General features: G+C 55.3%; 1 protein-coding gene across 1 annotated transcript in view; it reads right to left on the minus strand.

Moving 5' to 3' along the window:
• Window positions 1-25,143, minus strand: part of COL16A1 (collagen, type XVI, alpha 1) — a 49,469-nt gene that overhangs the window by 14,065 nt on the left and 10,261 nt on the right. Inside the window, exons 13-49 of the mRNA XM_008581457.1 lie at window positions 25,051-25,116; window positions 24,728-24,769; window positions 24,559-24,603; window positions 24,426-24,461; window positions 23,603-23,665; window positions 23,426-23,461; window positions 22,808-22,918; window positions 22,356-22,391; window positions 22,093-22,128; window positions 21,906-22,016; window positions 21,508-21,552; window positions 19,487-19,522; window positions 19,300-19,344; window positions 18,857-18,988; window positions 17,950-17,985; window positions 17,400-17,507; window positions 17,136-17,258; window positions 16,972-17,025; window positions 16,771-16,812; window positions 16,284-16,319; window positions 16,145-16,198; window positions 15,894-15,962; window positions 13,796-13,849; window positions 13,681-13,707; window positions 12,871-12,930; window positions 12,635-12,682; window positions 12,449-12,502; window positions 8,832-8,885; window positions 8,581-8,613; window positions 6,448-6,564; window positions 6,323-6,364; window positions 6,143-6,229; window positions 5,377-5,421; window positions 4,417-4,461; window positions 2,628-2,681; window positions 1,824-1,877; window positions 1,221-1,274 (exon numbers count right to left, since the gene is read on the minus strand). Of these exons, the coding sequence (XP_008579679.1) occupies window positions 1,221-1,274; window positions 1,824-1,877; window positions 2,628-2,681; window positions 4,417-4,461; window positions 5,377-5,421; window positions 6,143-6,229; window positions 6,323-6,364; window positions 6,448-6,564; window positions 8,581-8,613; window positions 8,832-8,885; window positions 12,449-12,502; window positions 12,635-12,682; window positions 12,871-12,930; window positions 13,681-13,707; window positions 13,796-13,849; window positions 15,894-15,962; window positions 16,145-16,198; window positions 16,284-16,319; window positions 16,771-16,812; window positions 16,972-17,025; window positions 17,136-17,258; window positions 17,400-17,507; window positions 17,950-17,985; window positions 18,857-18,988; window positions 19,300-19,344; window positions 19,487-19,522; window positions 21,508-21,552; window positions 21,906-22,016; window positions 22,093-22,128; window positions 22,356-22,391; window positions 22,808-22,918; window positions 23,426-23,461; window positions 23,603-23,665; window positions 24,426-24,461; window positions 24,559-24,603; window positions 24,728-24,769; window positions 25,051-25,116 (2,190 nt within the window). The remainder of the gene's footprint in view (window positions 1-1,220; window positions 1,275-1,823; window positions 1,878-2,627; window positions 2,682-4,416; window positions 4,462-5,376; window positions 5,422-6,142; window positions 6,230-6,322; window positions 6,365-6,447; window positions 6,565-8,580; window positions 8,614-8,831; window positions 8,886-12,448; window positions 12,503-12,634; window positions 12,683-12,870; window positions 12,931-13,680; window positions 13,708-13,795; window positions 13,850-15,893; window positions 15,963-16,144; window positions 16,199-16,283; window positions 16,320-16,770; window positions 16,813-16,971; window positions 17,026-17,135; window positions 17,259-17,399; window positions 17,508-17,949; window positions 17,986-18,856; window positions 18,989-19,299; window positions 19,345-19,486; window positions 19,523-21,507; window positions 21,553-21,905; window positions 22,017-22,092; window positions 22,129-22,355; window positions 22,392-22,807; window positions 22,919-23,425; window positions 23,462-23,602; window positions 23,666-24,425; window positions 24,462-24,558; window positions 24,604-24,727; window positions 24,770-25,050; window positions 25,117-25,143) is intronic.

Here is a 25,143-nt window from a genome sequence, read left to right on the forward strand (position 1 = left end):
GCTCCCCTTTGCCAACTGAATGAAGTGCACACTTTCTAGCGACACTGGTTTTTGAGGCGTCCTGTGATCTGGCACCAACCGCCCTTTCCCACCAGTTCTCTCTCCCCTTTCTGTCTTCTGCCTTGTTGTCAGACCATTGTTCCCTGAACGTGCTCTAAACATTCACAGCCCCGGGCCTTTGCATGGCTATTCTCTCTACCTGGAATGCCCACCATTCCCCCACCCCTTCTAGGTCTCCTGAACCCTTACCAACTCATTAGATGGCTTGAAGCTATTCCTGCAGTGCCCCACCCATGGCCTCTCCCGCTAGGATCCCCCAGTACAGACAACCACATGGCTCCCTCCCTCCCTCCACTCAGATCTTCGCTCAAACGCCACCTCCTCAGAGAGGCTTTCCTGACCCTCCATCTAAATAGCACCCTGCACGCCGCTCCAGCCCCTTGCCCTGCTCTACCTTTTCCACCATTGGTCTTATCTCTCATCATTTACATGCGTGTGTGTATTCATCTGTTTTCTGCCTCCCACTGCAGGGTGAGGGGGCGACTGACTGACTTGCCACCACAGCAGCCTCAGAAGGGAGTCTGGCACCCAGTAGGCCCCCAAGAAATATTTGTTATTGAATAAATGCATGACAAGGTTTGCTGAATCTCACTGAGGCCCCACTGAAATGTGTGAGCATGGAAAGGTAAGACTCCAGTCCCAGTCTGGCTGATCTCACATCTGTGGTTTGTCACCAGACAGGCTTGGGTACGAGTCCAGATGCACCACTAACTCACTAACTGGCTGCAGGACCCTGTGCGAGTCACGTCACTTCACGAGCCTCTTTATCCTCATCTAACAGCCCCAGCTCCTGCATTCAGCGGGGCCTAGCACCCCCCGGCTCTGTAAAGGGTAGCTCTGGTGGGGACGGAGGTCCTGGATTGGAGCTGGGTCTGGTGTCCCCAGCCCTGGCCAGCTTGCCCTTTCAGGAGGAGGAGGAGGAGTTATTACAGCAGCTGAGCCCCAGCCAACTTGTCTCCACGAAACCTGCTGGGATTCTCCTCACAGCTTCTGCCTCTGCAGCCACCAGCCTACATCAGACACAGCTGGAGTGACCGGGGGCAGGGGCAGCAGGGGTCACGGTCTCCTTCTCAGGCTGCTAGGAAAATCTCCAGCCCCATGGTGGCGCGGAGGTGTTTGAAGCCCTTCCTCCCATCCGCACCCGCAGAGCTGCGACTCACCGATTCCCCCTTCTCTCCCACGGGTCCAGTGTAGCCACGCTCCCCTTTGATGCCCTGATAAGCAGCAAAGAGAGAGCAGAATTAGCCCATGGCCGGCCCATCACGGCACTGATGCGAGGGGTGGAGACTGCAGACGGCACCCAGATGGGCACTCAGGGGCAGATGGCATGGAGGAAGACAGCTGGGGCAGGAGAGAGGTGGGCTGCTCAAGAGTGCCACTGTGACCTCCCATCTGTCCCGACAGCCTCCCACTGGCCACTGTGGGAAAGTGGGGACATGACCACCCAGCAGGCTCTTGCATGGAGGTAGTGCCTCCTCACTGTTTCCCCAACTCTTCCAACCTCCCAGAGGAGGCAGATCTCAATTCTTGCTCTGTCTGGAACTCGTGGGGTGCTCTGAGAGGCTGGCCCCCCAAGGCAGAGTGATGGGGCCACACCATGGTACCAAGAAGGCCTGCAATGGGGGAGCTGCATGGACAGCCTGGCAGAAGCACAGCATGAAATGTCTGGAAAAGGGGAGTCTGCTGAGGGATGCCCAGCCTGGTCCTGTCCTGACCACCAGCCCCAGCCTCCAGTACCCCCAGAGCCAGGCTGTCTTACTCACAGGCAGTCCCGGGGGGCCCATGGCACCTGGGTAGCCAGGTTGCCCTGGTGGACCCTGCAAAGAAAGGCAGACATGATGGACCAGGCCCCCAACATTTCCGTTCACCCCTCCCTGGGCAAAAGGTTGGCCAAAGCCGGAACATATGGAGCTGCCATCTGGCAGGCTCCCACCCACCCCAGCACAGCACCACCTTGGGCCATTTCCCCAAAGCCCCAGGTTCCCTTGGTCACTGCCACTATAGACCTGGGCTGAGTGACAAGCCCAGCCCAACCAGGACCCTGGGAGCAGAGCCCAAGAAGGCTCAGAGCAGGATGGTGAGGACCAGGGAGGAGGGAGTGGGAGGGAAATGCTGAAGGCTGCGGGAAGGAGGGAAGACCCCCAGGGACGCTGGTGGAGGATGGGACAGCTGCCCCAGGTTCCCTTGGTCACTGCCACTATAGACCTGGGCTGAGTGACAAGCTCAGCCCAACCAGGACCCTGGGAGCAGAGCCCAAGAAGGCTCAGAGCAGGATGGTGAGGACCAGGGAGGAGGGAGTGGGAGGGGCATGCTGAAGGCTGCGGGAAGGAGGGAAGACCCCCAGGGACGCTGGTGGAGGATGGGACAGCTGTGTGCTCCTGACAGGGAGTCCTGGCACATGGAGACCGGCCTCCTTTTCCCCATGTGTAGGGAATCAGGGCTGAGGGCAAAGAGTTTCAAAAGCTGGAGCCCACCCCCCACCTTCCACTCAGCGGCCACTCCTGTGCCCACCCCCCGCCTCCCTAGGGCTCCTCCTCTGCCTCCAGCCCCTGCTGGCCTCTTCTTACCGGTTCCCCCTTGTCTCCTGTCAAACCCGTGAGGCCTCGCTCTCCTTGAAGGCCCTTGAAGAGAAAAATCATGAGAAACTGCAGGGGACAGCGATCCCCAGCCAGCCCCTGGCTCCTTCCCTGCCCCACAGCCCTCTGTTCCCATTCTCGACACAGGTGGAGGTCACTAGTGGCCCTCCTATTGTCCCCAGCAAGGTGACTATAGGGGGTGTGCTCCAGAAGGGTGACTGTCAGAGGTGTAAACCCCCACATATGGGTGCCTTTCAGGAGCATACTCCCCAAGTCTCTAACTATAGAGATACACTCCCCCAAGGTAGGTGACTGTGAGGGTACCGCCCAGGTGACTGTCATTGGTGTGCCCTCATTGGTGGGTCTGGGGTGCACCTTTAGTAGGGTGACAGATCAGATGTGTGCTCCTTTTGAGGGGCAACTGTCAGGAGAGGTGCCCTCAGAGTGATGCTCCCCAGCAAAGTGAGTCACCAGCTACCCATCACTTACCTGTCCAGCCCCAAACCCCACAAACCAGAAGTCCCGTTCTTTTAGGATGCAGGGGAGAGACATGGGAAGGCTCCCTCCAGGGCAGTCCCTGCCACTTTGTAGGGTGGATGGGGATATCACTTTCAATCAGTGCGAGCACCCCCTGCCTCATTCCTCCTCCCAGCTGTGGCTGCCGTAGATTCACAGCACCATTAAGGGCACTTTTTCTGCCCCCTTCTCCCTCAAGCCCTCAAGAGACGGCGCCCAAACCTTTCCACGACACAAGACAGATGGCTAGACGGACAGATGGCCCCTTCACCCAAGCAAGCAGAAACAGACAAGGCCCGGCCAGAGATGAGGACGTGGGGACAGATGGAGCTGTGACAAGGAGGGGCCCTGCTCCCTGAGCCTCCGTTGCCAGGCCCGGGAGGAGAGGAGCCAGGCCCCACAAACACAAAATCCAACAAACAGGAGGTTAGTTTCCGTGACCCAAGAGGGAGCAACAGTGAGGACGGGGGTGACTTAAACACACCTGTGACGATGACAAAGGCAGAGCAATTAACGACACCTGGCAGAAGGAGCAGCCAAGGCGCCGGGCACGAGGGGCAGGGCCCCGCGACACCCAGAAGCCCACTGGCTGTTATCACGTGCCCAGCCTCAGAGAGACTGGGACTGAAGCCAAAGAAGAGGAAAGGAAGAGGAGGAAGCCAAGAGTTCCCTCTAGGATGATGGGAAAGGTGCAGGCATGGCTGCCTTTAAATCCCTGGGTGCCTCTGGACAGCCCTGCCAAGCAGCAGGTCAGCAAACCTGTGCCAGCCTGCAATGTGAAGCCCTAAAGCTTTGGCAACTCTGCCAGGCTCGGAGCCAGGTACCTGGCAGAGCCCCAAGAACTACTTTCAGCAAATCTTCAGTCAACACCTAAGGTGGTGAGAAGCAGGAGGCAGAGAGAGAAGGAGGAATAAAGCAGCTCCCAGAGGCACCAGCTCTGCGCACGAAGGCACAGAAGCTCAGGAGGCCCGGGGGAGTGACATGGGATGGTGGCAGAAAAGGGAAACAGAAGCGGGTGGAAGGTTGAAGATGAGAGAAAGAAAGCAGGGGAAGAGGGCGAGGGGACAAGGGGAAGGAGTCAGAGACTGGGAGGATGTCCCAGCTGCTGGCAGCTCGGGGAACCTGTGTCGTTAGCTACCGTGCCTGAAGGGGGACAACAAACACAGAGGAGGGAGATGAGGGCACGACAGGAAGGGACACAAGCAAAAGCCACAGAGACCTGGCTGGCAGGGGGAGGGGAGGTCGAGCAGCACTAGGTTCTTACGGGCAATCCGGGGGAGCCAACAGCACCAGGAAAACCTGGGGGGCCCTGGTGGGAGAAACAGGCAGGTCACATCTCACAAGCACAGTAACCCTGGGGCAGCCTGGAGGGCACTGGCTGGGGCTGGGGGGTCATGGGGAGAGGAGGTCGTGGGAGGATTCTCAAGGCAGCTGGAAAAGAGACTCCTGAAAGTCTTGGCCCAAAAGATGAAGGCTCCTCCCCTTGCTCCAGGAAGAACGGCTCCATCGGCAGAGATGCAAAACAGCCCCCAGCACCAAAAAGTCCTTCCCAAGTCTTCTGGAGTCTACCTGAATGCCTCTGCTGGAGTGGAAGCCGTTTCTCTTGTCTTGCCCACCTGCCCTCCATATGCCCCCCACCCACCCAAAGTGGGTGGCTACCTGGTTCTAAGATGGTTCCCACCAGCAAAGAAAGCATTTTCAGTTCTTCCAGTTTTTCTAGTCACTTCTATTTTCCTGCCATATCCACACCACACAGGACTCCAGGGCAGATGCCCCAGTCCAATCTTTGTAGACGCCCTAGAGCAATGGCCTCCAGAGCAATGGAGGGCAGCTCCACCTTAGCCCCCAGCCCCTGCAGGGACTGGTGTCACAGAGGCTGGAGAGACCTGGCCAAATGCCACATGCTTCCCTGGCTGCCAAGACTGTGAGTCAGAAGCTTAGGCCCCCTTGCCCAGGGCGGCCTGGTCCATCATGTCAACCACAGCAGGAATGGGGATGGCGAGGCAGAGACATGCCCCTGAGGGCCTCCCCTAAGCAGGACCAGGGGACTTGGTGGTGGGAGACCCCAGCCCCCACAGATGTCTGATGAGCAGAAGGGGAGGGCAGTGGGAGTTCCCTCTTCCTGCCCTGCCCGGCTTCTTGGGGACAAGGCAGCAGAGTGGTGTCTGAGCATTATGACCCTGTGAGAGCTTCTCAAGCAGGCCAGGGAAACACAGATACTTACAATAGGGCCTGGAGGACCCGGGGAACCTCTCACACCAGGCGGACCCTGCAAAGGAAGCCAAGGGAAATGGATAAAGATGCTCAGGCCCCACAGAGCCCCAGAGTCACCACAGTCTTGCTCCCAGCTTGCCACAGCCACAGCTAACAGAGGGTAGCAGTTGTCAAAGCAGGACCATTTAGCTGATGTCACAATGGCCTTTCATCCCATTCATTCAGTCATCCAACAAACATTTATTGAGCAGCTATTATGTACCAGGCACTGGTCCAGGGGCTGGGAGCACAGCAATACACAAGAGATAAAAATCTGTCTCATAGCACTTGCATTCCAGGGCAGATGAGTGGTAACAAATAAAACAGGGGCTGGCACATAATCGGTGCTCAGCAGATACCTGCGGAATGTTCCTGAATGAAGTAAATATACAATATGTCAGATGGTGACAAGCATGATGCAGGCAAGGGGGACTGGAAGCTCTGGGGCTGCTGTATGGGGCTCAATTTTAAAGAGGGTGTTCAGAGAAGGTCTCACTGAGAAGGGGACATTTGAGCAAAGAGCTGAAGCCTAAGGAATGAGCCCTGGAGGTGTTGCAGGCGGAGGAAGACTGTCTCATGTATCCACGAGCAGGAGGAGCCAGTGTCCCAGGAGAGCAGCGAGACCCTAGCAGTAAGGGGCCTGCGAAGCCTCAGAGGTTCCAGAAAGATCTAAGACAAGTGAGAAGCCCCAGTCATCTTGAGGCCCTGCCTGGGAAAGGGCCGGTCCCTGGCCTCACCTCTTCTCCTCTCTGGCCTGGCAGTCCCGGAGGGCCAGGCAGCCCAGGGCTCCCAGCACAGCCGGGCTCTCCCTCGCTGTTGTCTCCCTGGGGAGGGATGGAGATGTGACAGTGAGTGGCCAGGGCCTCTCCCTGGGGGCACTGCCAGGGGTGGGGGTGCTCAGGTGAGGGCCCACTTACCCGGGCCTCCTCAGCTCTCGGGCGCTCCCGCTCTGAGAAGCACTGTGGAGGACCACGGAGTCTCTGTCAGGTAAGGTGGCCAGGGAGCCCTCCCGCACTGGGGCTGCCCCGAGCCCAGTCCCTACCCGGGCGCAGCTGTCCAGGCCAGGCACACCAGGGATGCCCTGGTCTCCCTTCTCTCCTTTCACCAGGAGCGACGCTGGGTGGGCCGTCTGCCCCTGAGCACAGTCCCCGCAGATGCTCTAATGAGGGAATGGAAAGGGCAGGATGGGCTGAAGGGGGAACCCCACTCAGAACCAGAACTGGACGCCTGCCCGGCTGTCCTCCGCCCACACTCTCTCCCTCCCCAGCCACATCCCTGCAGCAGCTTAGCTCCATCCTCAGGGGACCCAATCCCAACAATTGGCTTTGAGTTTTCTCCAGGAAGAAGCTCTGGTGGGCCAAGCCAAAGCCACTTTCCAGACAGGCGTGTGGGAGGAGGTGGAAGGGCCCACAGAGGGACCATCTGGCCCGGCTGTTCCTGCAACCCGCACCCACTGTGAGGACAAGCCACGAGGATTTAGGCTGAACAGGCTGGCTCCAAACGCCAGCTTCTCTGCCCATGGGAGCAGAGAAAGCAGCTGCGGGAGGAGCCAGGCCCATCAGGAACACCCTCTGCGATGGCACCGCCCCCGTTCCCCAGAACAGACCCGACTGCTCCCAGGCCCCGCAGGTTGCTGGGCCTTCTTCTGGAAGGCCTTCCTCTTACCCAGGACTTTTAGTTTTCTTTGGTTCACAGACCTCTCTGAGAGTTTGATGGAAGCTATGGGTCCTCTCCCCAGAAAAAATAAAACCCACTAGTAAAAACCGGCCTACAATTTCAGAGGACTTGGGGAGCCTGGCACCTGTCTGTAGCCTGGCGTGCTGCCCATGGGCCCTGGGCAGGCGCTCTGCTCTCACCTTCCCTGTTCCTGCAAAGCTCAGCATAATGGTGCTCATGTAAAGGACAGGCATCTAACAGGCCTTCGAGCATTATCACATTCAATGCCAATGGCGCAGGGAGGCAGGTGGTCTTATAAGCATTGTGGAGATGAGCAAGCCAGCACTGGAAAGAGGCGGCATGACTTGTCTAAGGTTAGGGGAGCCTGGACTGGCCCCCGGTCCATCTGAGGCCAGAGCAGTGCCCTTTTCATAGGCCCCGGCTTCCTCTGGGCAGTGGATATGTGTGGGGGTTGGGGCTCCTGACCCCTTCTCCAGGCTACGCTCAGTTCCTGTTTGGAGCCCTCTGTAGATCACTTGATTAAGAAGCCAACAGATGAAATGTTACAGGGAGAAATGTCAAATCCTGGATTTGGAGTCACAGAGTCACTGCCCAGGGACAGGTCTTGGGAGGGCTCAGGCTTGACAAACCTAGGAGAGAACAGCTGGGGGTTCCCCTGCCACAACCCCCCTGTGATGCAACATGTAGCCGCCACTAGGAGGTTAGCCCGACCTCCTTCAACTGCTGTTCAGGGCAAGGGTGGGGCAGACAGTCCCCATACTCTGCCCTGACCAGGGCCCACTGGGGTAGTGGGAGGTTCAGGGCACTGACTAGCCAGTGCCAGAAGAGGGTGGCCAGGATGGGGGGACATAGGTGGAGGCTCTGGAGGCCAAGGCATGGGAGGGGCCCCTGAGGATGCTGAGCTGGAGAAGAGAAAAGTCCAGGAACATGAGGGCAGCCTGAGGAATGATTGTGCTGAGCACGGAGGGCTGTGTGACCCTCGGCTCCCAAGGGAAACCCCTGCCCGGCTTGGGAAGCCAGACCAGGCTACAGCCTCTGGTGGGTCTTAAGGTTGTCTGCAGGCTCTGGCACAGCTGACTCTCCCACCAGGCCCCAAGTCCCCTTTCTCACACCCTGGAATTGCTTTCAAATCCCATCTGCTCCCCGGATCTTTTCTGGATTGACCAGAGGACAGTTGAAGCCTTCTAGGCCCTACCCAGTCTCATCAAAGAACATGACCTTCACAGCCCACTAACTGCTGCTTCAGGCTTGGTTGTGCTGGCAGCAGCCACCACGTGGGTGCCTTCACAGAATTCCTTCAGGCACTCATTCATCCAGTGTTGCCTGGGGGTCTGCTACAAGCCAGGCACCGCTAGACCCTCTTAGACAGATGCTTGGAATGCACGTTCCCCACAAACTGCTGCTCTCTGCGAGGTGCCACGCAGCTGAGCACTTTCTACTGGAATCCTCTTAGAAGACTCCCCGCCAGCTCCTACTCCCTTCCTTGGCCCCCTCTTACCTTAAGGAGGTACTGTTCAATTGGTAAGGATCCCTGCAGGAGACAGAAGTGTGGGCTCAGGCAGGTGAGGGAAAGGAGGCGGAGACTTACGGCATCAGGTAGAGCCTTGGGAAGGGTCATGCCATCAAGGCTTCCCCAGCCTCGGAAGGGTGAGGGAAGAGGGACCCCCACTGCAGCTAAAGGGCTGGTGTGGCCGGCTTGGCACTGGGAAGGGCAGGGAGCAGGTGGATGGCAAGTCCTGCGGTACCCACCAGTTCTGCAGTGAGTCCAGGCTGTCCCGGCAAACCGTTGTTCCCAGGCACTCCCTGCAGCAGAAGAGACACTGAGTGGACTGGCCCCCTGTGGCCCGCTGTCATCCTGCTTCCTTCCCATCAGCCCCCTGCCTCATCCCCTCGTTCTGCCGAGCTGAGAGCCCCAGCTGGCACAAGGCTGACATCTATTCTTAGCTCAAAAGTCTCCAGACCCTTTGTAGGGGAAGTTGAGGAGGCCCAGAGGAGGAACCCCCAAAATAGTCCAACAGGGAGAGCCTTCCCCACATGTCAGGGGAAAGTCAGAAAGTGGGCAGAGGGTCTTCCGCATTGCAACTACTGTTTCTCTCTGTGCTGAGTAGTTGTTCTACAATTCCGCATCTAATCATCAGTTATCTCGGTGAGCTAGGTGTTGCTGTCTCCGTCTTCAAAACAGAACAAAGAACTCAGAGAGGGTAAGTAACTTGCCAAAGGTCACAAGTCGAGCAATGCACAGAACTGAGATTCAGAGTGAGGACCACTGGCTTCCATCCCTTCTCTTAAGCACTATTGCAGCATCGTTCCTTAACACATCCCCAGAACATTCATGCACACAGCGAGGGTGGATGCTTGCCAGTCAGACCCACCTAGGTGCAAATCTTGGCTACCTGTGTAACTCTTGGCAGGTTGCTTGAGGAAAAAAAACTCTGTGCCTCAGTTTCCCTATCAGTAAAACAGGGATAGTTTATGGTGTGGCTTCAAGGAGACGATGGCCGTAAGGAGCTTAGTACAGAGCTTGGCACCCGGAGTACTCACGTTAAACATGTGCCACCAGACTGTTCCCCTGGCAGATTCACAGTGTACATTTGCATGTTAAATACTCCATGGAAGCAGGGAATATGTTCCGTTTTGAATCCCCAGAGCCCGACATGGAGGAGGTGTACATTAAATACGTGTTGAGTGAATGCACCGCTGCTCAACCTGCCCCTCCCCATGCAGGATTTCCTTGGCCCACTCTGAGATCTAGCCTCTCTTCAAGTCCCAAGCTCCTAACAATGGAACACATCACCTGCCCTGAGCAGCCCTCTCCATTTCAGGACAGGCTGTACCAGGCCTGGGTCAGACCTGGAGTCAGCCTCCACCCAGACCCCTCTAGCACTCCCATGTGCCATCAGGGCTTAGAATGTGCTTGGCACAGGAAAAATGCCTTAAATATGTAAAGTGCTATTATGCCCCTAAGTTATTAGTCACCCCCTATTCCACTCTCCATCGCTGGTGTGTTAGTTCAAGCCTGATACTTTGAGATTCCTTCCTGCCCTCCCAGAACTAAATGGTAGAAGTGAAGAGTGCAGCCTGAGTTCAAACCTAGCCTCAATTACCTCCTAGCTATATATCCTCAGGCACATTTCTTAACCTCTGTGCTTCAGTTTCCTCATCTGTGAAATGGATCCAGATGGAATGAACTTATCAAGCATTGGGACTATGCAGCCTTCGCCAAGTAAGTGCTGTACATCTCTGAGCCTGTCTCTGCACCTGAAGAGAGGAGATGTTCAGTCCTCTTGTACCCTGTGTGGCATGGGGCAGTCTCCTGTAAGTGGCAGCCTGGGATTGGTCTCAGGGCCTGGCACCAGATGAGGACTCTGGTGCCTGGGACCAGATTCAGCAGGCACTCTTTTCTGCCTCATTCCCCCAGTGTGTCTTGACAGGGTTCACACTACATCAGCTCTCGTTTGTTAATAAGTCACTTTGAAATGATGCTCACACTTCCCCAAGCAAACTGCAAGTCCCCTGCAGACAGATCCTTGTTTCCTGGCAGTGCAGCAGGAAGCCTGGACACTCGGCAAACGTGTGGCTGCCAAATGCGTGGTGTGGGCTCTAGTTCAATGTTCCCGATGGGGCAAAGAGAATTGGGATTCCAGAAAGACTCCCAACAGCAATGGTGGCTCACCAGAGCAATTCCCAGCCCAGGGTGGCAAGGGAGGCACGCAGGGGTGGGCAGTGGGGAGGAGACAGACTCAAATGCGTGGTGTGGGCTCTAGTTCAATGTTCCCGATGGGGCAAAGAGCATTGGGATTCCAGAAAGACTCCCAACAGCAATGGTGGCTCACCAGAACAATTCCCAGCCCAGGGTGGCAAGGGAGGCACGCAGGGGTGGGCAGTGGGGAGGAGACAGACAAACTATCAAATCGTTAGGGCAGGGAGGAATAGCTTGTAAAAAGCTTCCACGTGATTCTGCTCTGCTTCTACAGGTAAGAACCACTCTCTCAGGAGCTCGGAGCCACACACAAAGAAGCTACTATCTGTGCCTCCTAGAACCTCCAGAAAATGTGGCCTGGTATGCATACCATTGGGGAACTGTCCTGAAAGGCAGTGGAAGGGAGCAAAAAGTGCTGTGCATGGGGAAGCCCCAGTCCAGCGTTGCCAATTCCTAGCCAAGTGACCTTGAACAAGATACTTCACCTCTCAGAGCCTCAGCTTGGCCCAGCTGTGATTTAAAGATTACACCACCTTCCTCTTGGGGTTGATGTAAGGCTCAAATGAATGAGAACATGGATATAAAGTACTAATAGTAGTCGTCACTGTAGTAATGACAGCTAATGCCTCCTAAGCAGTTATTATATGCTGAGCACAATCCTATACACTTCACATGTGCTAGTTTAGTACTCACAGATGTTCTAGGAGGTAGGTGCTATAATTATCCCCACTCGACAGATGAAGGAATTGAAACACAGAGAGGTTAAGTAACTTGCCCAGCATCACACAGCTAGCACATGGCAGAGCCAGGATTTAAATTCAGGATACCTCCCCTGGAATGCACACTCTACTCACAATGGCACACAGACAACAACTCCCAAAGCTCTCCCTCACTCTCACTGGCCTCCTTGCTATTCCCCAAACATGCCAGGCACACTCCCACCTCTGGGCCTTTGCACCTGCTGCTTTTTCTGCCAGAAATGCTCTCTTTCACAGTCTCACTCCTTATTTCCTTTAAATTTTGATTCAAATGTCACCTTTTCAGCACTTTTTGCAAATATCTTTCCTGCCTTCCTCCCATTCCCTATCCCCACTCCCTGCTTTATCTTTCTCCTTAGCACATATCACTTTCTAACATACTGTCTTTTATTTATTTATCTTGCTTCTTGTCTGTCTGTCCTACTAGAATGCAAGCTCCAAGAAGGCAGGGATTTTTATTTGTGTCCACTGCTGTCCCCAGCACCTAAAACAGTGCCTGGAAAAGAGCAGATGTGCAAAAATATGTATTGCATGAATGAATGTTGGATTCTGCTCCAAAACAGTGGAGCTCTGTGCCAGTATAAGGGATTTTTATCTGACCTACATTCCAGGTTCCTGACAGCTGACCAAGGCCTGAGCTTGACACCCATAGGTGGGGTGCTTGGGCTAACACACACCAAGGCATTCTTCGAAAAAGGGTGGGGAGTGCACACAGCCTGGCCTAAGGGATCAGTGGGCCCTCCTGCAGCCCTGGAAAGCAGGAGCACTGAGGAGTGAGAAACGACATGCATATGTGGTTGGAGCCAGGGAGCAGCGTACTCCAGCAGGGTCCAGCGGGATTCATCGTGGGCAGCCACCATGACTGCATGAGCCCTGCCACCCAAACTCCCCACTCTCTTCTCCTTTACCTGCAGCCCAGGCACTCCAGGAGGGCCTGGTGGTCCGGGAACACCTGGGGGACCCTGGGGGAGAGAAGAAAGAATCAGAGCCAGAAGAGAGCTCTGCCCCATTGCTGGGGGCAGCAGCATTAGGGTGGGCAAGCCTCGGGGCGCTGGCGGATGAGAGGAGAGACAGAGGAGACAAGCGACACACACCTGCGGGCCCGGCTGCCAGGAGCTGCCCATCCAAAGTCCCGGAGCACCCTGGGTGGGAGTGGGGGTCGCAAAAGAAGGGGAGAGGTTATAGGCAACGTCCACACCAAGCGCAGAGCTGCGTGGAGAGGCGGCTGGCTGGGGTGTGAAGCCCTGCAGGGCTCTGCACATTGGGCATCAGGCGAGGCTGGAAGCCGGGCCTTCCCCAGGCTGGGGAGAAGGTTCTCAGCACCACTTACCGGCATGCCAGAGAAGATGGGGTCTCCTCGAGAGGGGCAGGAGCACTCCCCTGGCTCTCCCTGAAAAAGATAAGAGCCTTGCTTAGAGGTGGCCAAGGATGGAGGGCTCTCAGCAAACCAACATCTGGGAGGCAGCGTGGGCGCTCAAGATGGAGAGGCCAGGGTTTAAGTCCATGATCTGCCTCTTATGATTGTGCTCTTGGACAACCTGTTCCACCTCACTGAACCTCGGCCTCCTCATCTGTAAAATGGGGATGATAACTCCAAACACAGACTGCCATGAGGGTGGGATGGATTCATGTACGTAGAGTTCCTGCCACATGGTGAGTATACAGCAAATGACGGTCCTGCTGTTATCATCCATTTTTAGTTAGAGCCCTGCATGCTGCTGCACCATGTTCCTGCCTTAAGTACAATCAAGCTCAACTGCTGTGACCGCAGCCCCGCTCCTCTGGGCCCAACCTGGCTTCCATGCCCTTCTCTCCTGTCCCTCTCACCACTCATCCTTCCCAACTCACTTCCTGCCCCATCCTTGGACTCAGCCCCCACTTGAACACCCAGCTGCCCCCCATGGGGGTCTTGGAGTTCTCTGGTTTCCTGTGATCCTAGTTGAGCTCTGGGCCAGCAACCAGGTGAAATGGGGAGTATCAGGGCCCCAGAAATCAGTGGATAGCAAGTAGAGGGGGATGCCTCCTCAGCTCCTGTCCTTCAGTCCAGGAATAGCTACCATGTGCATAGGTTTCCCTGGGTGGTGGGGCTGTAGAGCTGCTAATTCCCCCACAGTATTGGTCACGGGTCCTTGGGATTTACCTTCTCTCCTCGAGATCCCTTTTCACCCTACAGAGAAGAAACAGGGAGATGAGTAGACAGGGGTGCAGGGCAGGGACGGCCATGGCTTCCTGTTGTCTCGAGGCACTGTACTCACTGGCATCCCTGTGGCTCCTGGAAGTCCCGTCTGTCCTTGCTGCCCATCAAGACCCTGGAGGGAGAGAGCCCAGAGTCAGTGGGTGAGGCTTGTCAGCAGAGATGGGATGGGCAAGGCCTGGTGCAGAGAAGGGTGATGGGACAAAAGGATGCAGCACCAGGCTCCCCTGGAGCCCGAGTCCTGGAGCCCATGTTCTAGAGGGGGGGACTGAGGCACAAGAGGCAAGGAGAGGAGGAAGGAAGAAGATTGGCATTTTCTGAGCACTTTCTGTCAGCAGAGATGGGATGGGCAAGGCCTGGTGCAGAGAAGGGTGGGTGATGGGACAAAAGGATGCAGCACCAGGCTCCCCTGGAGCCCGAGTCCTGGAGCCCATGTTCTAGAGGGGGGTACTGAGGCACAAGAGGCAAGGAGAGGAGGAAGGAAGAAGATTGGCATTTTCTGAGCACTTTCTGGTGCCAGACACTGGGCCAATTCCTGCCAGAGAACACTGAATGGAGCCCTGCTCCCAGCCCTGCAGGACGGTATTGTTCTGTTCTTCAGGAGAGGAAACTGAGGCTTGAAGACATTGCCTGACAGACCTAACAGAACAACTGCACTCAGGTCTGTCTGGCCCGAAGTCCCTGCTCTCTCCTGTCTCCCTTTAGTGCGTATACACAATTTCTCTGTCACAAAAGTTGCCTCAGTTGACTTAACTTGGAGAAAGGAATTTAGGCCCTGCTTCATCGACAAGGAACTGGGCACTCTGAGAAACTGTCACTTGCCTAAGGACACACAACTAGGGAGTGTGGGGCTGGGCCTGGGAAGCCCCCTCGATGGGACTCAGCTTGAGGAGAGGTCTGGAATCTGCTCAGGCCAGGAGAGGCCAGTCTTGCCACACAGAGGCATCTGCATGGGTGCCTTCCTGCGGGACCTTCCACTTTCACACATGGGACTCAAAGCTCCCCAAGGACTGGGTCCACGTCTCTGCCTATACCCTGGGGCTCTGTGGGACAGGCAGAAACCCCAACTGTCCCACTCTGCTGGGCATTACAGACTGGCTGCGTGGGCTTGGGCAAGTCCCTGCCCCCTGGACTTTGATGCACCCTGAGGAATCCATCAGTTATTGCCAAGCAGGAACTAGAATTCCTCTAGGGATCTACAAAGATAAGAAAGGATATAGTTTGCTGGCCTATTTTTAACATTACCAAAAATGCAAGACAAATTATACATTTGCCCATGACCCAGCATGGCACAGCTGGCTGAAAGGTAGCATTTCTTTGATTTAGGCTAAAATTATATCATCTTGTAAAATTCTAGTGGGTTCACATGGAGTAGAAGCTGACTATTATAAAGGTCTTTTATGACTAAAAATGAGAAAATGCACTTATGATTACTTAATCTATGCAATTTGTTCAATAGACACATATTTTAAAACATGGAAATCATTGGGGAATAGCAACAAAGGGGAGGTCTTTGAGGGTAACAAGATTGGAAGTAGTTGCTGGTCTAGATCTGTGCTGAACAATACAGTAGCCAATAGCACATGCAGCTATTTAAATTTAAATTAATTAAATGAAATTTAGAATTGGGTTCCTCAGTCACACTAGCCATGTTTCAGGCGCTCAGCAGCCACGTGTGTTTACTGTCTTGGGCAGTGCAGAATAGAGCATTTCCACCATTACAGATGGTTCTATTGGGCGGCACTGGTTTAGATGATGCCTAGTGACTCCAAGGTTCCAAGTAGGGGACAGGCAGACCCGGGTTCGAGTTTTTGGCTCTGCCTCTTTGCTCTCTGACCTTCGATTTTGAAACAGGGACAATAACAACAGTTCCCTTACAGGGCTGTTGGGAGGATTAAGTGAACGATGGTGTGTTTAGAACTTAGCTCAGGGCTTCTGCACTGTCACAGCTCAAAAAATGGTGTGATCATTATTGTTATTCTTCAGGTACTGCCCCCAAACAGTGCAGTCTTCCTTCTCTGAGGCTGAGCCGGGCTGAGGCCTCTCTCCTCCCATCCCCACTGCTGGGATGGGCAGGGGCAGTCCCATGCCCTCTTCCCAGCAGCAATGTCCTTGGTCCCACCAACATCTCCAGCATGGAGTGCAAAGAGGACTATTACCGGAGGCCCAGAGACACTGGCACCAGGAGGTCCCACAGGTCCAGTGGCTCCTTTCACCCCTGGAGATCCCTGTGGGAGAGAGGGCAAAAGGTTCCATGGGCAGATTTGAAGCTGACTATAATCCAGCAGGCGAGACACATCAGAGCAGGTCTTGGAGAGCCCTCTGATAGGCATCACTCAGCCCTCATGCCCCTTCTGCCAGAGCCCTCTGAAGCACTGCAGGCCCAATGCCCATGGAGGCAGAGGCTCACCTGGGCACCTTTCTCTCCAGAGAGGCCAGGTGGTCCCCGAGGTCCTGGAAGTCCCTGCAGATGGGAGCACAATTATTGATCCTTTGTCTTAGAGTTGCCCTTTCCCCTACCACCTCCTCCAGGCCCATGGCAGACATACCTGAATGCCAGGCAAACCCTGGACTCCAGGCTCCCCCTGCAAGTCATAAAGGGTAGACTGGGGCACAGCAGCCCAAGCTAACCTGCCCCACTGGCAGACCTCGTCTAGGGTGGGGCGTCTGCCAGCTCAAACTCAGGAGAGCTCCCCAAGGAGACCCTAGGGTCAGAGAGGTGGGAGCTGAAGCCAAGTCCCCGACAGAAGCAACAGCAGGCCAGAAGGGCTGCTGCCTGACCTGGCCCCAGAGCTGTGCCCTCAAGCAGAGCTCTACAGTTTGGGGGCAGGTGGGAGTAGGCAGTTGGCTGAAGAAAGGGTTGAGGTGGGCAGGCAAAGGTAAAAGGCCAAAGACTCACCTGGGGCCCCTCGACTCCCATTCCTGGAGGGCCTGGCTCTCCCTGAAGAGGCAACAGTTTGGGGGCAGGTGGGAGTAGGCAGTTGGCTGAAGAAAGGGTTGAGGTGGGCAGGCAAAGGTAAAAGGCCGAAGACTCACCTGGGGCCCCTCGACTCCCATTCCTGGAGGGCCTGGCTCTCCCTGAAGAGGCAGAAGGGCAACCTCTGGCTGAAGATTCCCCAGTCACCCTTCAACCTTCTCTCCAGCCCCTTCTCCTTAACCTCCTCTGCCTCCACTTTCTCCCTGTGCCATGTCTCCAATTCCCACCCCAGGCTCACAGCCCTCTATACTCACACATACCTGTAGACCCTTCAGTCCTGGGGGCCCTTGAACTCCCGGTAGACCAGGCTTGCCCTAAAAGGCGCAATGGGGCCCATGGAGTTCTCACAGGAGAAAGGGGGCAGGAGGAAGAAAAGGCAAAGTCCAGGCAGGGGAGAACCAGAGGACAGGCAGTCTGAACTCACAGGTTTACCAGGCCGGCCCACGCCCTCTGGGCCCTGATCTCCTTTGGGGCCCGGCTTCCCAGGCAGTCCCACCACGTCGGTCATCGCCCCCTGCAGGTTGGGGCAGGCAGTGCAGCCATCTCCCTGGTCAGAGATGGACACAATCAGGAGCCGGTGAGCCAGGGCCGGTAGCCAGGCCAGGAGGAGGCATCCCCTGGGGGTCCTCATTAGCTCCCCATGCAATTTCTTTTTGCTCATGCAACAAACTGCCCCTGCCTGACTGACCTTTTCTCCCTTTGGCCCCACAGGGCCACGAACCCCAGGTTCTCCCGACAGTCCTGGTTGCCCTGTGGTGCCAGGCATTCCAGGGTCTCCAGGATTCCCAGCGTCACCCTGTAAGGAACAGGGATCAAGGTGGGCAGAGTAGCTCAGCGAGGGGCAGGTTGCCCCCTTGGAACCCGCATGGCTGGCTTCTCAGGGGCTGAAGGCTGGGGACTGGGAAAGAAGTAGAGAGTGGGCACAGGCCAATCAGGAAAAGGAGTGGGGGGGCCTCTGAGAGGAGCGGACGCCCACCCATATGCCCACCAAGTTCTCTCACCTTCTGCCCCTTCAGTCCACGCTCTCCAGCCTTGCCCTGAGGAGAAAGCATTTCTAGCACCCATTGGCTCATACCAGACACGCCTAGGTCCCAACCTGCATGGCTGGCTTCTCAGGGGCTGAAGGCTGGGGACTGGGAAAGAAGTAGAGAGTGGGCACAGTCCAATCAGGAAAAGGAGTGGGGGGGGCCTCTGAGAGGAGCGGATGCCCACCCATATGCCCACCAAGGTTCTCTCACCTTCTGCCCCTTCAGTCCACGCTCTCCAGCCTTTCCCTGAGGAGAAAGCATTTCTAGCACCCATTGGCTCATACCAGACACGCCTAGGTCCCAACCAGCACAGTGTCAGACCCAGGGTTCAGCAGGAAATACAAGTCTCTGCTCTCAGGCTAGTGAGGCCATCTTGCATAGGTTATGAGAAGAGATTTGAGCCAAACTCCCCACCTGGGTGACCTAGACAAGTTCCCTCATCTGTCCCCATGCCTCAGCTTCCTCACCTGCCAAATGGGGATGATAAAAAAGAGAAGAGATTTGAGCCAAACTCCCCACCTGGGTGACCTAGGCAAGTTCCCTCATCTGTCCCCATGCCTCAGCTTCCTCACCTGCCAAATGGGGATGATAAAAATAGTATAGGCTTCTGCCCCGTAGGGCTCTTGTGAGATCAGACAAGCTAATCCATGCATGGCACATACTGTCCACGATGTTAGTGTTTGCTGCCACTTTCAAAGCAGTAACAATAGCAATAACCACAGCAGTAACTATCACTTCCCTAGTGCCTATCGTGCACTGCTAAGTGCTTCACACATGGCGTGACTCAACTTTACAGCAACACAATGCATAGGAAACAGAGGAACAGAGAATAAAAGTAACTTGCTGAAGTCAAAGATCTAGTAAAAGGCAGAGTTGTGATTGGAACCCAGGTCCATCTGGTCCAGGGTTGGTTCTCTTTCTGCCCACTGTGCCCTATTGTGCCCCAGGATAAAGGACAGAGGCCTGTCAGGGCAGCTCCCACTGGAGACAAAGGCACAGAGCCCACCACATACTCCCACCTACCCCCCACTGCCCAGGGAGTCAAGACACCCAGGAAGGATCCCTCTTCTCTCTTGATCTCTGCCTACCTCCCACCTCCAGAGGCCCTGGAACTCACCTGTTTTCCTGGCAGACCAAAGCCTGGAAGCCCAGGCTCCCCCTTCTCTCCGGGCAGGCCAGGCAAGGCCACCACATGGCCATCCCCATCCTGAAGCTTGGACAAAGCTGGGCATGGCTCACAAGGCTCCCCCTGCCAAGCAAGGACACTGCATGAGGGGTTCCCAGGCCCTGGTGCACAGGACCAGGTTTGGAATCTGGGGCTGGGAATGTAGCCAGATCTGACAGTACCTGTGCTGGGTGAGGGGTATCTCAGGAGAGGTTGTGGCAGAACAGGGAAGAAACAAAGAGGGGACCAACTCATCAGGGGTCTCAACGCCATGCTAAGAAGTCAGACTGTCCTACAGGCAGTGAGGAAGCCTGGAGGGTTTGCAGCAGGGCAAGATGAGAGTCTGCCCGGGAAGTTTGCCCTGGCTGCTGCGTGGACAACATCCCCAGACTCACCTTCGCCCCTTTGATGCCTGCTGGTCCCACTGGCCCTGGTGGTCCCTACATGATAAGAAGCCATGTGTGATACCAGCATTCTGCCAGAGCCATGCCAAGGCACAGCCCAACCCTATCAGCTCCCATTGATGGGCAGCACCTCCCACCCTGCCCTCCCCCCAGCTGTTGCCATCCAAAACATACTTACTGGACTGCCAGCTGGTCCTGCCTCCCCAAAATTACCCTGAGAGCAAAGCATAAAACACATGGTCAAAGAGAGCACAGGGTATAGATGCCAGAGCAATCCTAAAACCAAACCTACAAAGGCAGCTCCTTGGAACTAGACTTTCCTCTCATTTCCTGGCTAGGGAAACTGAGGCCCAGAGAGGGAAAGAGGTTTCCCCAAGGTTTCCAAGGGAATCAGTGGCTAACCAGGGGCTAGAAGCCATGTTTCTGCCCCCAAACCACTGCATGGAATCCCAGCCCAAGTATCAGTCCTCACCCAGCACACAAAGATCATCAATTCATTTATCCAACAGCTATTCATTGGATGCCTTTACACACTGGGCACTGGGCTACGTGCCATGCCTGGTGGAGCTCACACACTTAGAACTTTTTAAATAATGATTGTAAATAGTGATGAGTGCTTTGGCAGAAATAAACAAGGTGATGAGACAGAGTGAGTGGGGGAGGCCATTTAAACAAGGTGGTCAGAGAAGTGTTAACCACTATTATTATCAGAAAGATGAGAATAAGGTCAACCAATGAAAGAATCGGGGGAGGGTAGAGAGGCAAAACATTCTAGATGTTTCTAGTGAGAACCACAAGTGTAAAATCTCAGGGGTGAGAACAGCCTGAACATGTTCCAGAATGGAAGGTGGGCCAGTATGGCTAAAGTGCAGTAAACACGGGAGAGAAAGGAGACCCAGACGAATTGGGAAAGGCAGGCAGGGCTGGGTTGCCCAGGATCCTATGAGGCACAGCAGGACTGTGGTACAAAGGCAAGTCACAGAAGGTTTTTAAAGCAAGAAATCACATAATCTGCATTCTTTTTACAAAGCCACATTAGCTACTGCATGAAAAATGGACTGCTGAAGAGCTGCGGAGGCTGCAGGCCAGCCAGAAGAGGTCACCGCCACCCAGATGAAAGATCAGGGGGACCCAGATAATGATGGCAGCTCTGGAGGTGAGAGAAGCAGAGGGGCTGCGGGAGATGTTACTGGCAGACCTCTCAGGACTTGCGGATGGGCTGGGGGGAGGGGGTGACACAGGGAAGGGAGGAACTGAGGATGATGCCGGGTGCAGGGTTTGAGGATCTGGGAATGTGCCATTTGCCAAGATGGAGAAGACTGGAAGAAGCGGGTGTGGGGTGGGGGTGTAAAGGCTGCCCTTGAGAAGTGACAAGCATGGTTTGCCTGGCTGAGTCTGGACACTCCTCAGCGCCCCTCTCACCTGAGCACTCACACCCACGGAACCCCTCATGTGAGTAACGCTGCATTAGAAGTTCAATGCTGTCTTTGTCTCCAATGCAATCATAAATAGAACTGTTAACACAGGCACTGGAATTGAGGGACCCAGCTGCGTGGTGAAGATGACAGAGTCTGGAGCCAGACTTCCTGGGCTCAAATCCCAGTTCTGCAGCCAAACACCAGAGGGACTTTGGCCAATTTACTTGGCCTTTCTGTGCCTCTGTTTCCTCATCCACAAAATGGGAATAATGGAGTACCTACCCCATAAAGTTTGGGGAGGATAAAACAAGGTAATACACATACAAGACTTCGAATAGTGCCTGGCATATAACAAGAGGTAAAGAAGTGTTAAATACATATTGTTTTACTGTAAGGTCATCTTGAATGTGTTTAAACGCTTTAGATTATCATTAAATTAAAAATACAACACTAAGGAATTCTCTTGGATGACGTGAGGGCTTTCAGAAATAAATTCTTTGACTCCAGTCTTTAGAAAGTGCTGCTCAATCTTTTTCTTAAACGCTTTAGATTATCATTAAATTAAAAATACAACACTAAGGAATTCTCTTGGATGACATGAGGGCTTTCAGAAATAAATTCTTTGACTCCAGTCTTTAGAAAGTGCTGCTCAATCTTTTTCACTGTGAATTTACAGGTTGATCTCTTGTCTATACTGCCCCTATTCTCCACCCAGGGCCACCCCTCCCCTGACTGCCTGCCAAGAAGCCCAGGTGTCACTGACATCTAACTCAGGTCTCACCTTCTCTCCTTTCAGCCCTGTTGGCCCCGGAGCCCCAGTCTTCCCCTGAAAAACAACCAAGATAGAGTCACAGCATCTCCCTATTCCCACCCCTCCAAGACTCCCTTGGTCCGAGTGTCCAACCAGAAAGAGAAAGGCAAGATTGGAATTATGAGCCCCACATCCCTGCAGGTAGCGGGACAGTTAATTCTGTAATAATCTGGGCACTCAAAGAGGCCAAGAGGAAGCGCCAGGGCAAGTAGCCAGGGGCAGCACAAGGGTGGAGAGAGGGGCCAGGATGCAGGCCTGGGACACCTGCCTCACGGCCTCCCTCCTGGTCCCTGCCCTGAGACTTGGGACCGGAAGAGCCAGGGTGGCAAGGATGAGCTGGACTGGGCTGGGAGAAAGCCGTCACTCACCGGCAGGCCAGGCAGACCGAAGCCAGGGAAGCTCACGTCTCCTTTGGCCCCTGCAGAGGGTCTAAGATGCTGAACCCCTACAGGTGAGCCACAGGACAAGCAGGGCTCCCCCTGGGAAAGGAAAACAGGGATCAGAAAGGCTCCCAAGTTGGCAGAGGAGGGCAGCCAGGGGCCAGGATTCCCTCACCTTCTCTCCCTTGATGCCTTGGATGCCAGGATCCCCCTGCAGGGAAACAAGGTTTGGGGGCTGAGATTGGGTGTGTTGGGACACCCCAAACTCCCTGGCCATATATGAGGACAGCAATGTCACATACCACAAACCTTTCAAACACCCGGGGGTCCCCTGGGGTTCGAGGCCAGCACCCCAGAGGCAGGGCTTATCAACCCATGTAACAAATGGGAGAGATGAGGCCAGGCTAGACTATCCCACTGGAAAGTTCCAGTACATACCCGATTTCCTTTTTGTCCAATAGTTCCCAGGTGCTCCTGAAAGAGAGGATCTGTGAGGGACTGGGGGTGGGGAGGTGGGGGGAGTCCAGGCCAGACCCTCACCTAGCCCTGCCCACTCCTTTCCTCCAACCCCAACCAATACCCAATCCCAGAGCACAGCCTCACTCACAGTAAGGCTTGGCTCTACCCCAGCTTGCCCAAAAGGCATCTTAGAGTCTCCTGGAGAGCCCTGGAAGGTTGCCATGAAGACCTAGGGTGGCACTCTAGCCCAGCCCTAAGCTCTATGGTTCTGACCTCTTCCTGCCCGTGCTAAGAACCTAGACCCTCTGCCCATAATCTCTCTGTGGCCATGAGAAGTACCCATTCCCTCTGTCCAATTCCTCTCTATGATCATGCCTCCAGCCTTTGTACTTTTTGTGTGTGGTCCCTCAATGGCCACTCTGGGCACTCACCCTGGCTGGTGCAGGATCACCTGGTTCCCCCTTGGGCCCTGGCTTTCCAGGGAGCCCCACAAAGTTCTGGAACCCTTCAGGCAGCGTTGGACACACTTCACAGGGGTCACCCTAGCAGAAGGGAGAGACCATGAGTAGATAGGATGGGGCTGAGACCAGGGGGAAGGCAAAGAACCCCATGACCCCACCAGTGTTAGGCACTGTGCAGTCCAGCGCCCTGCCTGCAACATCAAAGTGGACAGCAGGAACATTGCAGGGCTTCCTGTTTAGCTGACTCATTCATTCAATGCATGATCCTGGGACATCACAAAACTATATCCTCTCAGCAAGCCATAGACATGATTGTGTTCCATTGACAGATGTGGAAACAGGCTAAGAAAGAAGCCCACTGACTTGCCACATTCACAAACACGTTTGTGGAAGAGGCAGAATTTGAACCTAGCTAACCCAAAGCCAGGCTGACTAATCACACACACATACCAGAGGAATAAAGAAGGGGTGGGGGTCCCCGTGGAAGGTCCAGCACTCCTGGGCCCAGGGCCCCTGATGCCCAGTGACACCTGCAGAGAGGGGTTCCCATTCCCACCCTGACCTGGGGCAACTAGGCCTCGGACTTACCTTGTCTCCCTTCACCCCTGGCATCCCCGGCTTCCCCTGTGGGAGGAGAAGCAGTGGGCATAAGTGCCAGGGCAGGGAGACTGGTGTGCCAAGAGAGGGCCCAAGGACTAGCTCCCTCCCTCTGGAGGGCTTGGAAGAACAGGAATGGGCATGGTGGGCAGCAACCCCCTCCCCCACTGGATCGGGGTCACTCACAGGTTTCCCACCAGGGCCTTCCTTTCCTGGCACCCCAGAGCTGCCCTGTGGTCAGAAGAAAGGTTAAGGTGAGAGGCTCCTTGCCCACATGACCTCAGCTCATTCACCCCTTCCCTGCCCAGTCCCCTATCTGGATGGCAGGACAATCTCTGCCATATCTTCCACCTCCATTTGGTCCATTCAGTCAGTAAACCCTCCCTTCCTGTTGCCTGTCCTTCTCCATGTCTAACCCAAGCCCTTCTGGGTTGCAAAGGCAGAAAACGAGGCCTCTGTGCACGCATTCCCTGGTGCAGCAGGTTAGGAGGTGATCCGGGTGACCCCAGAGAAACCACAGCAGACAGACAGACAGACATTTCCAAGGCTTTCTGCTCATCAAGGCACAGGGCCCTAAAACGAGCTTGGGCCCTCCAGTTAAGGCCACTATTGTGGTCATCACTAGACTTAGTCCTGCTCATACCTGGAATGCAGGCCAAGGCTCTCACCTTAGCAAGCACTGATTTGGGGACACACCCCCATCAAGATGGCCTGGCTGAGCCAAGCCTCCTCAGCCTGACCTCTTCTCTGGGACATGCCTGCTGCAGCGATCCCATCCTCCTCTTTCCTTTTGCCAAGAAGCGATCTCCCCCATGTGCCTGCTCTGCTGGGTATTTGAACAAGGCAGGATGACTGGGAGGGATGGGGGCAGGTACTGCCAACTCTGTGCCCATGAATACCATCCTCTCGGAAGACTTTGGACACCAGCTCCTCATGGCTATACGGCCCGCAGACCTCCCTGGCACCCACCCGCCAAATCCAAGCCTGTTACCTTCTGGCCTGCTGAGCCTGGGAGTCCTGAGGGTCCCTGAGATGAGGAGAAGACACAAAAGAAGGGGTGAGGAAAGGAGGGTGAGGCTGGGCCAGGACCCACGCCCCTGCCCCAACCATGGTCCCACACTCACCAAGGCTCCTGACTCCCCCTTCTCTCCCTTCAGGCCTTCTGCACACTGAACAGGGAGACAAGGTGTTGAGAGGGGTCCAGGGTCAGCCAACGGGCTGTGGCGGGTAAAGCCCCTTCCTAGAAACTGGCCCCGCATTGGCCCTGAATCAGGCCTCAGCTCTGGATCTTACCTGAAGTGGAGCATCCTGGGATATTCGAATGCAATCATTGCCCTGGGGGTAGGGAACAGGGGATCAGGGGTGGGGCCTCACTGGGGAGTCATTCTAGACCTGTCATGGGGAGCATTGGGCCAGGAATCCCACAGTCCCAGGTGTCCCTAGAAAATAAAGGCTTCTACACACTAACCCCTAGAAAGACCCTGGCCCTCTCCCCCCACTTGGGCCAGGCTGCAGGCTTCCTGCTGAGATGATGGGATGATGGCTCACGCCCCCCCTCTCTCCCCACAGGGCACAGCTGGGAGGGGTCCCTCACAAGGCGTGGCTGGAGCGCTTACCCGTGCTCCCTTCTCTCCCTTGGGTCCTGATGGGCCAGGCATGCCCCTCTCACCCAAAGCCAGGGTCTCCCTGGCACAGACATAAGGAGGGCA

Source organism: Galeopterus variegatus, unplaced genomic scaffold (genome assembly GCF_000696425.1).
Source record: "Galeopterus variegatus unplaced genomic scaffold, G_variegatus-3.0.2 Scaffold2359, whole genome shotgun sequence".
Lineage (NCBI taxonomy): Eukaryota > Metazoa > Chordata > Mammalia > Dermoptera > Cynocephalidae > Galeopterus > Galeopterus variegatus.